Source organism: Dermacentor albipictus, chromosome 8 (genome assembly GCF_038994185.2).
Source record: "Dermacentor albipictus isolate Rhodes 1998 colony chromosome 8, USDA_Dalb.pri_finalv2, whole genome shotgun sequence".
NCBI lineage: Eukaryota > Metazoa > Arthropoda > Arachnida > Ixodida > Ixodidae > Dermacentor > Dermacentor albipictus.
The window spans coordinates 36,012,691-36,028,639 of NC_091828.1; the positions used below are offsets into that span (position 1 = coordinate 36,012,691).

Consider the following 15,949-nt stretch of genomic DNA (forward strand, 5'->3'; position numbering starts at 1 on the left):
GTTTGTCTGCCTTTTCCGGGCTTTCCGTGCTTTTTCCTTCTTATTCTGCTGAATAAGGGGACTTTCGAACGCAAGTGCACTGTTGCGCATGCAATGGCGGAATGGCTTCGCGAAAAGAAATGGCGAGAAACTCTGCTCGATTGGCTGCCATGCACCTCAACAAGCAGACGGCAATCACTGCAGTAATCTTAGATGGTGCAGTGAGAACTACAAAGGGAGAGAGGGCGATAGGAAACTTTATTAATTGTATTTGCTTTGGTGAAGGGGTTCAAGGTCCGGTAGACTAGCCCCATCGGAGCTCTCCCTCCTCAGGCGGCGGCCACACATTGACTCTTGGCGGCCTCGTCGGCCAGCCGGAAGGCCCAGGGTTGGTTCTGCAGGCATGCGCTGAGCTGGACTGTATTGACACGTGTACTTGTCTTTGTCAGGCGACATGTTTCACCGCCTAACAAATGTTATCGCACAGCGCAGGACACGCCTGCAGGTATAGGATGTTTCTCGAATGTTACCGATGGTTCCATCTGCTGTCTGTGTCCGAACCTTATGTAATTTGATTGCATGTGGGAGAAGACGACGACGACGCTCACGGAGTGCACGCGCCCCGTATGGGCTCCGTATATTTCAAACTCTTGTGGCCAAACAATCACCGCTGGACCCAAACTAACGTCGGAACCAGCTTCCGGAAGTGGTCCGCTACCGATCAAGACCAGTCCCGACGCCAGGGACCCAGGACAAGGGTTTCTACGACCACAAGATTGCTAACCCTAACAAGACCTTCAGCTGCTCCGTCTGGCCGAGAGACAGGTGCGCCGCAGCTACGAAGGTGCGCGGCGTCGCTGTCGCAGTCCCGGCTCCCGAGGACTTCGCCCAACGACTCGCACCCTCGTGAGATCAAGTAAGTGCAGCCCCTCCCCTCGTCATGGAGGTAGTAGAGGTTGAAGGCACGAAAATAGCCCCCGAAGAAGTTTCCGTTGAAGCAGGGTGGCTTGTCAGCCACCGTAAGCAACGACAGACTACGCAGGCATCATCCCAACTCATACACGGATCCCTCCGTGCAACAGCAAGCGCACGCACCGAGATTACCGAGCAGCCCGCACTACGCCGACGCGTACCACGGCAACCACGACTTCCGAAGAATGATATCAAGATCGTCATACGCCCAAGAGACGGTTTCAACGTGTCCAAACTAGGAGACGCCCAGATACGCGACTCAATACTACAGATCACGGGCATTACAACCAAAGAAGCAGAGGACGACATTTACCGCTCATGCACGGATAATAATGTCGTTGTAGTTAGCACGCCAATGATGTCTAACGCCGCAAAATACTGTCGCATCCGCAGTCTCCCCATCGGAGCAGTCCGCTACGCTGCCACAGCATACGTCACACCGCCGGAGGACACAGCCAAAGGAGTCATACATAACATCCCTTCATATGACACGGAAGAAGACATTACCAACAGTCTCATTTACAAGAAGAACCCTACGATTCTGCAGGCCCGACGCATGGGCAAGACTAATTCAGTGCTCATCGTATTCGACGGAAAGCAAGTACCGTACCATGTCTACTACCGCGGAGCAGAATACAAATGCTATCTACATAAGAAGCGCATCGAGGTCTGCGACATCTGCGGGACCGTCGGCCACAGGGCCGATGTATGCCCCACTCCAACCCAGAAGAAATGCAAGAGCTGTGACACAGTAAATCCACCGGATGATCACCCCTGCCACCCTTGCTGCGCGCTCTGCGGCAAAGACCACCCGACTGGTGATAAGTCCTGCCATCGCCGCTTCCAGACACCACACTTCCTACTCCAACGACGATGGGAACGCCTACGACTGGGACAACAAGGAGCTGACCAGGAGATGGGGCCATTGACTTCTGCAAATGGAGACTCAGCTCTGCCAACACCGAAGTCAACACTACAACCGCAGGCTCCCGAACGCAGCAATTCACGAGGACGCAGTCGGTCTCGTGGACGCAGCCGCTCCCGAGGTCGCAGTCAGTCACAAGGACGCAGTCACTCTCGGAGCGGACCGGATTCAACACCGCCGCAGCAGCAAGGAAACACAAGCCTTAAAACGACCACAGTCAAAGTGCAAGACGCACCCCCCAAGGTAAGCTGGGCCAGCATTGTCTCCCACACAGGTCACACCACACAACCTATAGCAACCCCAGTGAACACAGTTAGTGACGCTACCATGCACAGCTTCATGCAGGAGCTCCGATCCTTACGTGCTGAGATAGAAGAACTCAAGACAGAAAACGCTAATCTCAAATCCCAACTTGCAGACACACAACCCAAGCATTTACCATCAAATGCAGACATCATTCCTGTCCCTGCAATAGATTGCCCGCAAACCGCCCAACAACCAACCTCGCACAAACGCAAAGCTCTCGAACCAATCTCAAAAGTAGCAACACCAGCATACACTTCAGAAGGAAATGTCAACTGTGAGGCCCTCACTGAGCTGCAACAGCGGATAGAACGCAACCTCAACGAAGCATTAGATTGTAAGCTTGCCACATTGCTCGACGCCTCCATTGCAAAAGCTCTCGAACGCGCAATGGATAACCTCCTTACGGCGAAACTAGAAACGCTACTACTGCCCAGAATTGAGCAAGCCTTTGCGGCAAGAGAACAACAGCGACAGGAAAACATGGACGACACGCGCAAAGTGCTTCAAGACATGGTCGCAACTTTGGCTCAAAATCACAATACCCGTTTGACAGAATTGGAAAACACCCTACTCCGTCCCAGAGCAGGTCCCCTAAAGAAGCCGTACTCGCGTCCCGACAAAGATGGCTGCGAGTAATCCAGAACGTGTTACCTACTGCATTTGGCAGTGGAACTGCCGGGGCTTCCGGCGAAAGCGAGCACACTTAGAGCAATACATTACCTCTCTCGCACCACATACTTCCCCCGATGTTATCGCATTACAAGAGACCGGAGAAGCGGCTAAGCTGTCGGGATACGCGGCATACACCGCAGTTTGCAATGATAACCGCAGGCCCCAAGTAACCACACTAGTTAAGCGAAACATTCCGGTTATACAGCATCACACAGGCATTGATACAGCAGCCCACATTTTTCTGGAGATCATCCCGTCTGCAAGGCGCAAGCAACAGAGCCTCTTCATCCTCAATGTGTACAGCAGCCCCAGAGAACAACATAGGTTTCTACGACTTTTCACCAAAGCAGATCAAGTAGCTAGGGGAGCCCCCCTGCTCATCGTAGGGGACCTTAATGCCCCTGCGGTGGCATGGGGATACTCAATGGACCGCCGAAAGGGAAGACAACTATGGCTTGACGGACAGAATCTAGGTCTTACTCTTGTCACGGATCCAACTTCTCCCACTCGTATGGGAAACAGTTTTAGCAGAGATACTACTCCGGACTTGACATTCGCAAAACGAATTCCACAAGCAGACTGGATCAACACACAAGACAACTTGGGCAGCGACCACTATTTAATCCAAACAACAGTTCGAGTGGGCCCGCGAAAGCCTAAGGGTCGTCAACTCCACATAACGAACTGGGACGCTTTCCGGCAGGTCAGAGCCCTCACCTCTTTCCCGGGTACCCAACCCACTTTCGAAGATTGGGTCGCATCCTTGGTGCAAGACGCGAGCAAAGCTACTAAATTGGTGCCTGAGGAAGCCAATCTGCAGGAGGCAGATAGCAAATTACTGCATATGTGGGAAGCCCTCGCCAGTCTGCAACGCAGATACAAACGCAACAAGCTCAACCGAACGCTCAGGAAGCGTATTAGTACTCTCACCCTTCAAATCGAAGACTATGCACAACAACTTACTCGTCAAAATTGGCACAGCACATGCGACAGCATGGAGCAGCAACCAAACCTGCCCAAAACGTGGAATATCCTCCGTTGCCTCCTCGATCCGGCTAACAGCAAGAACACACAACCGCACAACTTGCAAAAAATTATTCACACCCATTCGGGCACGGACGCACAAGTTCTTCAAGAATTGATAGACCGATACATAGGACCTCAACCTACCACACCCGCTCCAGCATACACAGGCACCGATAACGACCACCTGGATGTTCCCATAGAAGCAGCAGAAGTACGTGAAGCCATCCTCGCACTCCGCCCTAACTCAGCCCCGGGACCTGATGGCATTACTAATAAAATGCTTCGCAACCTAGATGAGGATTCTATACTAGCCCTCACAGCTTATTTTAACGCATACTGGGAAACTGGAAACCTCCCCTCACAATGGAAAGAAGCCAAAATTATTATGATTCCCAAACCCGGGAAGCGCCTCCTACTCGAAAACCTCCGCCCTATCTCCCTGACTTCATGTGTCGGAAAAGTCCTCGAGCACGTCATCCTCACACGCTTACACAGACATATGAACGACAACGACCTCTTCCCCAATACCATGATTGGCTTCCGCCCGAAACTTTCTGCTCAAGATATCATGATTCAGCTCAAGCACCAAATTATCGATGGCGACAAAACCTCCAGGCTGGACACCAGAGCCATCTTGGGGCTAGACCTAACCAAGGCCTTCGATAACGTCACGCATGAGGCCATACTGAACCAACTGGCACAACTCCAGGTTGGACATCGAACCTATAACTACGTAAAGAATTTTCTTACAGGTCGCACAGCCACCATTACCATCGGAGGGTTGCAGTCGCCAATTATTCACTTAGGCAGTAAAGGCACGCCGCAAGGATCGGTTCTATCCCCTTTTCTGTTTAACGTGGCCTTGCTCGGACTACCGCCTGCATTAGCTAGCATCCCCAACCTCAAGCATAGCCTATACGCAGACGATATCACCCTGTGGGTCACCGGGGGCAGCGACGGAGACATCCAAGACACGCTGCAGCAAGCTATCAACGAGGTCGTTGCATACGTAGAACCGCGCGGCCTGGCGTGTTCCCCACAGAAATCGGAGCTCCTTCTGTACAAGCCTAATTGGGGAGGTCGACGTCCAGACCCTCACCCACCCGAGATGGAACTCCGCGTGCACCAGCAACGCATACCTAAAGTACCTAGCATTCGTATCCTTGGCTTACGCATCCAACAAAACGGCAGAAACACGGACATACTCAAGCAATTAGATAATCATGTACACCAAACCACTCGCCTCATTGCACGCATCGGAAATCGACATCACGGCATGAAGGAAAGCAACCTTATACGCCTGCTAACCGCCTACGCCTTGAGCAGGATCACCTATGTCGCCCCGTACCTTAGACTCAATGCAACTGAGAAGTCCAAACTCAATGCCATGATCAAGAGGGCCTATAAACAAGCCCTACATCTTCCCATCACCACCTCTAACGAGAAGCTGGACGCCCTAGGCATTCATAACACCATAGACGAGCTTATTGAAGCGCACCGTATTAGCCAATACGAACGACTTGCCCATTCCACCACGGGCAGGCACATTCTAGGCACCCTAGGCATTACCTACACCACCCAATTCGGACCAAAAGTACCCATCCCTCCAAACATTCGTGGTCAGCTAGTTATCCCGCCCATACCTCGCAATATGCACCCTGAACACAATCCGGAGCGACGTGCAGAAAGAGCTAAACAACTACAAAAGCGCTACGACCAAGCCGCTGACGTAACCTACGTGGACGCAGCAGACTACCCCAACCAAAACGCCATGGCGGTCGTCGTAGTCGCGGGTTCGCAGTACCACCTCTCCGCGGCCGCATCAATATGCGCCACGCAACCCGAAGTAGGAGAAGAAACGGCCATCGCTTTGGCCTACGCGGCTACCAATGCACACTGCATCATCAGCGACTCAAAAACGGCCATTCGTAACTACGCAAGAGGACTAATAGCACCCCAAGCTCAGAAGATTCTCTCTGGGACTCCTCCCTCAAGGCAACGCCGCGTGCAGATCATCTGGGCCCCTGGTCACTCGGGTCTGGCTGGAAACGAAGCCGCACACGATGCCGCCCGAGCTCTCGCACACCGGGCGCATCATCCTTCTCCTGCGTCTTCCGATCCCGACCAGCCCTCTGTTCTGCATCGCGGTCACGCGCGGGACCGAATGGTCACGTTCGGAGAAATTCTACTGTACTACCGCAGAGAGCGGTTACGCTACCCCCCAGCACACAAATCACTGACTAAGTCTCAATCCACCACTTGGCGACTCCTTCAGACACGAACTTTTCCGAACCCCGTGCTTTACAACCGCATGTACCCTGACGCATACTCACCACTCTGCAAAGCGTGCAAAGCCCGCGCCGACCTCAATCATATTATTTGGCAATGCCCCAAAGCCTCACCGACCAACACCTCCCGCACTAACACACGCATCATTAGTACGGCCGACCAGTGGGAGACATTGCTGCTCAGCTTAGACCCAGAGGAGCAGCTCTGGGCCGTCCGGATGGCCGAAGACGCCGCCAGAAAGCAAGAACTGGCCGCCGTCTGAGGAAGGGGGGGGATTGGGGGTTAGTCTCCCGACCCCCGCCACCCCTTAACCCCATCAAGGACACAATAAAGTTTTATCTCTCTCTTGATTGCATGTGCGCGCAACGCGAATAATGTAGAACTTTGTGGAAGGCACGCGGGTCCCAACGATTAGTCTGGAACATTCGACGACTGCTGTATCAAAGCCGACGCGCTTGACCCGCTGATCAGATTTTTGACGATCGCCGACCGTGTTCGCCGCTATCGTTCTGCTATAAGTGTAGCCTGTTTTTGTGGGCACAGGTTCGCCCAATAAAAGTCAGTTTTGCCGTTCACAGTATTGCTACTATGTTCTTCAACGTCACCGCCACGTGAGAGTGTACTGTAGCTGAGCAGCACAGCCTCGCACTGTTCGGGTTTCGTGATTTTAACTGTAGGGTTGGTGCTGTGTTTAATGGTGTGTGTCGCCGTGGGATATGTCCAGTGTATGGGGTCGGCGCAAGCCGCCACACACGTCTTGCACTGTGGTGTGTAAACATCTGTGTAGATGTGACTGAAAAAAAAAGTGGGCGATTTGGGGGTCCGCGCATTATGCGAGAGTGATAATTAAGCGGGTCAAAACGACTGTTGAAGCTAGGGTGGCATTCAGCGCATGGGATCCACCAAGCCCATCGGATACGATGTCAATCTGTATAAATGAAGGAAAAAGGGTTTACTTCGCTTAGTTACACGGCTCCAGTGCGGAAGCCCACTCCATGCAGGAGCAAGTTGAACATCTCAGTTTACATGAGGACCCTCTGCCCTCCCTCTCAAAGAGTATCTGTTTTTAGAGAGTTTTAGCCCAGCGGGTTTACGGCCAGCCGAGCGGAGCGGGTCAGTGGAGACACGACTGCGCATGCGCACCTCGCTGAGCCGGCCAGCGGTTTTACGGAGCAGCGTTTACGCCTAGAGTTACTGTATATGCTACCACAAGCATATACAGTAACTCTATTTACGCCCGCTGGTAAGAACTCCCCAGCGGAGGGTATACGCAGCGCGCGAGCGTGCGTAAGCGCGCGCGGGCGTGTTTGGGAAATGCAAGATGGCAGCCGCGAACATGAACGCCGGCAGTTCTGCATCGACGACGGTGACTGCGGCGCTGACCCGTACATTAGTACTCAGTATATTATTAACAAATAATGTACTGAGAACATGTAATATATCTTTATTCAACATTTCTTGCATTATAAAAGCAAGCGTAATTCAAATTTATTTCTCAGTAACTCCTATTGGGACCACTAGGTGGGGAAGCAGAGCGCCCCGCTCGACCGGGTGAGTGATCCGCCGGGCTAAAATTATTTTTTCTTGAGACGCTCCGCTGGCGCAACGGTGGAGACCGCGAGCGGAGCGAAACGTAAACGCGCTGAGCTAAAAGTCTCTTTTAATCCCATCGTATTCCCTAGGCGAGTCGACTAGGGAATACGAAGACTGTCCAGCAGCAAATCCCCATCGTCGACTCCGTTGCGATACCAAGCCACTGCTATCCATAACCTGCAGTAACTCCGCCTCGAAGAAACTGGTTTGGAATTTGTAGAATAAGAAATCATTCCACGACACCTGTTTCGTTCGGCATGACCCACCCCATTCTTCGCTCAATCTGCAAGGTAAAGGTCCTGTATATGCTCCCTGCGGGAGCATATACAGGAACACTAGGTGAAGGGAGGGTTGAGCGCCTTTCTTGGAATCCTGCAACAGCCGTTTTACATGCTGTCTTGACTGCTACATAAGTTCTGAGGGATCGGTGGTGATTTGACTCGTTCAATTAACTGCGCCTTTCAATTCGTTGTTGTAGTTCCCTCCCGTTCTTCCTTTTTCCAGTTTCCAGGTAATGGTGGGGTGTGTGCTTTTAGTCGTTGTCCACGCCGCGCTGACGTTTGGTTCGCAGGTGCGGTGGTTTGACACGTGGCAAGCGTTCCATTAATACCGTTCGTGGTGTTGAGACGTAACACGGTATATCTTTGTACCTAACGACTACCTGCGGAAATCACGTGTTTCAAAGCTTTACTGGGCACGGGAACCCGTAGCATCCGGTCTGTTGCATGTGGCTTAGAATGATAAAGGTCACGCAGTTATCCACACTCTTTGCTGCAGTTGGGGAAATAAGGACTCGCTCATTGTTTAGTCCTAATCCTATCGTTCAACCGGCGCCGCGTAGAATAGGGCAAACAGAGTACTCTGCCAAACACATCGTACCTGATCACTTGAGGAAAGCAAGCTTCCAGATTTCGTTTTACAAGCCTTGGAACTAGGAGGAGGCGAGGACAAGTTCCGCGAAGCCTTCATAAACGCTTCCACAGACACCTGTAAAAGAAAGAGAGCACCCAGAAAACTTCTGGAATCTTACTTTATCTGCAATTATACTGGGCACAATGGCACACTGGCCTAACCGGTTGGACAGCTGGCATGCAGTCATGATGTACCATGCACGGAGCTTTCTTTCTTTTTTCCCCAGCAGCCACAATTGAATGAGCTTCCTTAGGACCACGTTGCTGGTTGCAGACAGCTGCTCAAAGACATCTGGTGAGAACGCCACGACTAGAATTAGTCACACACTCAAATCTGGAGAAATAATCCATCCGCGTCTTGCCCACTTTCTAATGTTTAGTGGCGCCACATTCGACAGCCGATGGAACCTATACGTGATACAGCTTCTTATCTTTTGCACAGATGGCACCACCAGCAAAAAAAAACACCTGTGAGGTTTATTATTAGAAAGTTTAATTTAGGAAACGCAAGTTGTTAGGGCCCATAGCGCTTGGGTGCGTTTGCGTACGCAAGCAGAAACACGTTATACGTAAACGGCCCCTAACGCAAGCCCCAGTGAGGTCTCATGTGCTCGAAGCGCCGTGAGCGTCTGATCGTTGCTGCGTTATCAGTATCTAAAATATGAAATCAAGCATATGAAGTAAAGTACGTTAACCGATTTTTGTGAAAAGCAGTTAATATATATGAAAGCGATGTCTGCCGACACTTGGCAAAATATTTGTAAGATTATGTACACGCCTATACGTTGCGACTGAGATTGAGCAGAAGCAATCCAAACATATGTTTGGTGAACTGCAGTTAGGCATCTCTTGCAGGATAATCCATTGTGGTCTCTGTTTTGTTTATTTAGGGCCTCCTGCAAATTTTGTCATGCCGCCCTTACGGCGGCAGCTGTGTGCTCCGCGACCAGCTTCTTCACCAGGTCGGCCGTGAAATGAACACGTGCACAGGTCCTCGCCGGCCACCATACTTCTATGTTGCGAGATGGGTGGCTTGTCTCGGCTGGTCTCGCTTCTCGTATGTTCTCGTACGCCGCGAGAGTCATGTGGGTAACGTGACCGCCTTGGGGGATCGATGTTTTCGGCCACCCCAACAACCCAAGGTCGCAAGTAGATGTAGCGATCTGCGCTGGACCGTCGCCCCTAGTTTCTGCGCACGGAAGCCGATTGCCTCCCCTGATCTAAAACTCTCTATTTATTGGAAATAAACTCTCTATTTCTTGGCACTGCTTCGTAAACTTAGTGAGTGCTAGTAATTTCAGGACATTGTATGGCTTTACGAATGTGCAACACTCATTGTGAATTAGTGTGTACATGGAAAAGATTATCAATTTGCATGGACGTGGCCGCCAGAAAAAGTTTACTAAATTCACTGCTCCCTTGAGATTCCTTAATCAACATAAGACAATTTTCTCTTAGCAGAATTGCAAAAAAGGTCTTGCTGCTTGTTTCATGGAAATTTCAGTTGCATCTTGAATAGTTTTGCTCCTCCTTCGGTAATGCGTGAGCAACTACAGCCATAAATTGCCACGTTGAAGTAATAGTAAAGCACGAACGGTTCTTCAGAACACAAAACAACTTCGCAGAGACTATAAGTGCAGTGTAGCCTAGAAAACCTATAAATTTTGTTGACCTGCGTTGAAAAATAAAAATAAAGATATTCATTCTCGAACTTTTATTGTTTCGCCCGTTCTTTTCAGCACCTACATGAATTTCAAATTGCTTTAGACGGAATGTCTCTTCATTGAAATCTTGCGTATCTGCTTGCATATTTCATGCATAACACTTCCACCGGAAACGCAGTATAACGGAGGCTAGTGCTGCAAAAACGCCGTTTCTTGCTCACACTGTTTCGACAGCAGTCAAAGGAGTGAGAGCGCTACAGGCTAGGCGATAACACTTGGTGACATTGTAAAGCGCAAACAGCAAGCTTTCCAATGCAATGTAATTCACATGCGTCCAACGAACGCAGAAAGCACAGTGCCTCCGCAAACAATGACTAAAATGCGGAGCGCGTGCCGCCTGAGGGGCACCGCCACATAAGAAGCGCTTAGGTGTCATCGGAATTTTTTTTTCAATTTTCCCTGTATTAATTAGGTACGTCAACGCATGTCTTGTGGGGAGATTGCAGCCTTCGCTTGCTGATATTATTGTTCATCCTTATTCGACAAAGTAGTACACTTTTAAAGAAGAAATATGCTTTCTAAGTTACCGCGACGTCTTATTTAATAAAGGGACCCTGAAACGATTTTGGCGATTTTCTACAAATGTACTGAGTCGTTAGAGTAGGTTCTTCTGATCATTAATTGATGCATCTAAGTGCTCTGCGTAAAGCGTGCAATTTATTATAAGGTTTTAAAAATACACATCACTGCCGATCGCAGCGCACTGCTGGGCGGAATTTTAAGCCGCCCCTACCCATATGATGCAAATAACCCATATTACGTCACATGGGCGAGCTATCTGATTGGCTGACCAGGGCGTGTGGTCGATAATTTTTCCAACTTTATGGTGAACAAATGATGCTCGTAATAGTTGGAATGTTAGTTACTTTGTTTGTGTAAAAAGAAAATAACTTAAAGAGAATACACAAGAATAGTTTTTTAGTACACTTCAGCACTTCCGGCACACAGCAAGTGTCGTCTGCTTGTGTTACAACGTACTCCATTTTGACGAGAGCTCCGCGGTCAGAGTCGGTCTCAGTCTTTTCGCGAGCACTATGATTCGACCTTGTTGCCTTGTGGACTGCGAACCTAGCGACCTGCAAACCGCGAGTCCAGTATTAGGGCAAACGAAAGCGCAAGGGGACAGGGTCTGGCCGCTTGACTGTGCCGGGATGAGCCACGAGATGAGCAGAAGGGCAAATGTGAACGGTCTGCACGGTGCAGCCACCTGGTGGTACAGAGCTCAACCACACACAGTAGCAGCAACGAAGTGTATTCTTTGCTGCTGGTGTGTATTTTTCGCAGGAGTGTAATCATCAACACGTTGATTTATAAATGTTTAAAATGCTTTACACTTGGTTAGATCAATATTAGCGCTTTGTTTGACTGGTTAAGCGCTGCGCCAGCAAGTGTCTGGACCGTGCAGACCGATCAGGCTGCTCACGTACGTCTACGCTAAAGTTCCTTCATCAGCTTGAGTTTATGCCTCCAGTCATTTGCCGAAATGACCAGCTTGCCTGTTTTTAGCGGAGTACCGGACACGTTCGGCGCTACGACAGAATGCTCGCAACGCACGCTGCTTCGACAGCTCTCGGTCGACGGCCAAGCGGCTAGCGGAGAGGTCTCGCGCGGGAGATGGCGTGCTCCTAAACAACCGGAAGTGAGCGATGTGACGTGGCATCGTGACGCTGAACCAGTGAAGGCGGAGCTTAGCGCCGCTCGCTCGGCGAGCGAGTTGAGGAGGAAAAGCATAGCTAGGGAGGAGGGTAACTTCTAATCGCTTGCAGCTCCATTAATACGTAACGCTTCACTTAAATTGTGGTGCGAATGTTCTACTTAAGCTGTACCCTACGCGCCTACAAAATTTGTCCGAACCGTTTCAGGGGCCCTTTAAGAACTTCGCCTATATGAGCGTGTAACTTGCGCTTTTCTAGTTAGCTACTGACCTCTTTACAGCATCTGGGGGTGCAAATAAACCGCCGTGGTTACTCAGTGGCCATGGTGTTGGGATGATGAGCACGAGGTCGCAGGATCGGATCCCGTTCAGGGCGGCTGCACGGCGGCTGCACGACGGAGGCGAAATGCGAAAACACCCGTGTACTTAGATTTAGGTGCACGCTAAAGAACCTCAGGTGGCCTAAAATTCCTGAGTCCCCCACTACGGCGTGCCTCATAACCAGAAATTGGTTTTGGCACGTAAAACCCCATATTTTTTTTGTGGTACAAATACCTAAGATGAAAAAGAAACAACCATGTCTGTTTTTGTTTTTCTTTGTAATGCGTGCCTGCGCCATGCCGCTTGACCAGGCAGATTTAGAAACCCCGGTGGCTTTTATTGTATCTGCTTGGATTCGTTGGTACGTCACAGCGCGAAAAAAAGAAACACAGAGACAACAAAAGCACAGCACGAGCGCGACAATCTGCAAATGCACAATGTTTTAGGAACCGTCATTCAATGCCCAATTTTATGCTATAATTTTGCTCCTGACCGACACAGCAGGAAAGTGACTCTGCGAGGTTATATTTATTAGAGCCTTGTTAACCAGTTTCTATTTTTTTTTCTTGCTGATCGGAATATGGTCGCTTGCATGAACAGGGCACTTCCAGTAAGGTCAATCTATTCGCCGGTTTTGTAGGTCGAAATAGAGGAATTAAAAAATATCCAGATCACACGCACTGTGGGAATCCATGTAAGCGAAGGTTTCCGTGCTGAACGCTTTGATTGACGATAATTAGCGGTAATGTTGACGGCTAAAGGTTAATTTCTTTAACGTTTAGGCTAACACGAGGGTGGTGAGTTGATGTTAAACGTTCCCTTGCGTGCACCACTGCTGTTCGTCTGCGAAGTACACAGAACACACAGGGAGAAGTGTTTCCTTGAGCAGTTGTTGAGCGCCATAGTTCATAACCTGTGAGAGGATTGAGCGTTGTCATTGGCTTACATGGCACATCGCATGTGGCAAAAGTATTAAACTTGAATTGAATCAGGGGCTGTACGTGCCAAAACCATACTCGGATTATGAAGCACGGCGTAGTGGCGGACTCCGGATTAATTCTGGCACCATGATGTTATTTAACGTGTCCCAACATCTAAGTGCACGTGAGTTTTCATTTCGCCCCTATCGAAATGCGGCTGTTGCGATTGGGATCAAATCCAGGACCTCTTGCGATGCCCTAGCCGTAAAGCTAACGCAGCGGGCACAGAAGTGCTGATTTCACAGTCTACCACTTCCGTAGGGTCGCCCGGACTATGCCGAACCCTGCGGTGCGCTTGAATTAATGCGACTCTGCTTCTGGGAACCCTGAGTATGTTGCCCACTTGACATATTTGCGCGGCGCTCATTTTTCAGAAATAGCAGCAACGCAGCAGCGAGCTTATCCTGTGCCCCCTCTCCTTCTCTCCTCTCTGCAGTTCTATCTGCGTCCGCTCTGGCCTCGCACGTCCCCTTTGGCCTCGCACAGAAAGGGGAGCGCTGCAGCTTCTGCAATGCTTCTGAGGAGAGTCACGGATAATTACAGCTGACAAGCGGAAAATTTGGCGACGGCCAGGGCGCTCTAGAGGGTATTGTGCGCACTCGACGCGGTGGGGTGAGGCTGAGTTTCTCCCGTCGCCTTTTCTATCTTACTCGCGCTTGTCATCTATGTACAAGCTCTGAACCACTCCCCGATGCGGCGTGCGCGACAGCAGCAGTGGGAAAGTCTAAGGAAGAGACAAAACAAGCTTCCCTTTAAAATAAGTCATGTCAGGCTTGGGATAACGAGGTTGTCATACGAGCATAAGTTACGAAAGTTCTAGGTAGGAGTAGTTTTTTTATGAGGTTTTACGAGCAAAAACCAATTTTTGATTATGAGTCACGCCGTGGTGAAGTGCTCCGGAAATTTTGACCATCTGGGGTTCTTTGACGTGCGGCTAAATCTAAGTACAGGGGTGTTTTAGCATTTCGCGTTCATCAAATTGCCGCCGCCGTGGCCGGGATACGATCCCGCGACCTCGTGCTCAGCAGCCCAACATCATAGTAGGCGTAGGTACGAGGATTTCATTAGGAGGTGTTCCGAACAAGAAAAAGGCGCTCCGTTAGCGCCAAAATTAGAAGTCAGCACTTGCCCTCATTATCCGCTGCCGTAGCTTTTCACAGCTTTCAGCGAGACACTGACATATCGGAACCGAGCAGGCTGTATAAGTACATCTGCTCTGCCTCAGCCAGCCGGGAAATTTCGTGGCTTACACTGGACATTGGTAATAAATGGAATTTTTTTTTGTAGCTGTTGTCAACTACAGTTTGTCTGAGTTGACTTGCACTTGAGGAAAGTTCTTTTTTTCACCTTCCGAATTTAGCATGTAGCCTTAGAATGGTGGCCGGCCTAGGTTGGAATAAATACGGTACTTGCATGGTCCCCTTTCTCTTTTCTACGGTGGGTGGCCGTAATCTGAAACACATTAGTTTGTGCACGGCTGCCTCCGCACAAGTGCTGTAGTAGAAGTCAACACCGCGACGAATGCTTGTATGTGGATTTCGCAAAATTTCAAACTGTGCGAAGAAGACGATACGTGAACAGAAATATAGGCGTGCTCATAAAGCGCGCATACACGAATTAACCAGCCCCAAAGTGCCTTTATTATTTCACGTGGATTTATTCGTTTTTTCTTGAGCCGCGAGCGAACAGAGTATTCACTAGAGGATGCACTCTTATTTATTTTATTTTTTTTTGCAGGTGCATTGCTGAGCTTGACACCTCCATTCCCACATTCATGTTAACGAAATGGAATGATTGATTACTTCCCAGGTTGCAGCTGCTGAAAAAAAAAAGAAACGTTCGATACCATGCTTTTTCCGTTTAAGCCACCTTTGTTGGTTTGCTGCGGAACTCTTCGTGTAGCCACAATCGACCTCTCCCGCTATGAGTACCGAATTCAGCAGTCGCAAAAAATCTTGCTGTGCAAGCGCTGCACAGCAGTCCGTAGAACCTTCCCCATTTCCCAGCGTCGCCTTAAGCATCCTCGAACCCCGCGCTCCCCTCTATTTCACAGAATAGCCGTCAAGACTATGGATTCGCCACAGTGCGTTGCCTCTGGATGTCGCCCCGCAGGGCGTGGCAGAGCTTTGACCCCTACACGACAGGAAATAGGCGGAGTAATTATCGGATTTTCTTCGCCCTCATACGTCCTTGGTGGTGGGCTAAAAGATCGCCTTTGACGAGCACTTGCGTCTGTAGACACGAGGAAAGTGCTAACGCGAGACTCAGCAGTCGATTAACCCGTATGGTCACCTTTTTCCCGTGACTAGTTTGACTGTGCACACACCTGCCGTGTCGTACGCTTTTGTTTGCCTCTATCGCGTGTGCGATAGAGGCAAACGATATCGCGTGACAAGGAACTACAGTAGTGAGCGCACGTGGTGCCTGCCCCAGTGCGCAGACCGAGTGGTGCAAAACGATCAAATTTCGCCGCGAAAGAATGCGCAGTCAGGCTGGGGATCGGCGAGCCTGCACTATCGCCTGAAAGGACAGCCTCGGAAGAATAACTAAGGTGAACTCGACACAGCCAGAGACGAAGTACAAAAATAATAAAAACA

At 50.0% G+C, this 15,949-nt stretch overlaps 1 protein-coding gene across 1 annotated transcript; it reads left to right on the forward strand.

Annotated features, from left to right (window-relative positions):
• Positions 1 to 626: 626 nt before the first annotated feature.
• Positions 627 to 13,889, forward strand: LOC135918114 (uncharacterized). The gene is made up of 3 exons (XM_065451772.2): positions 627 to 2,119; positions 8,267 to 8,273; positions 13,789 to 13,889. The coding sequence occupies exons 1-3, from the start codon at positions 920 to 922 to the stop codon at positions 13,887 to 13,889; spliced, it is 1,308 nt and encodes a 435-aa protein (XP_065307844.2). The 5' UTR covers positions 627 to 919.
• The last annotated feature ends 2,060 nt before the right edge of the window (positions 13,890 to 15,949 follow it).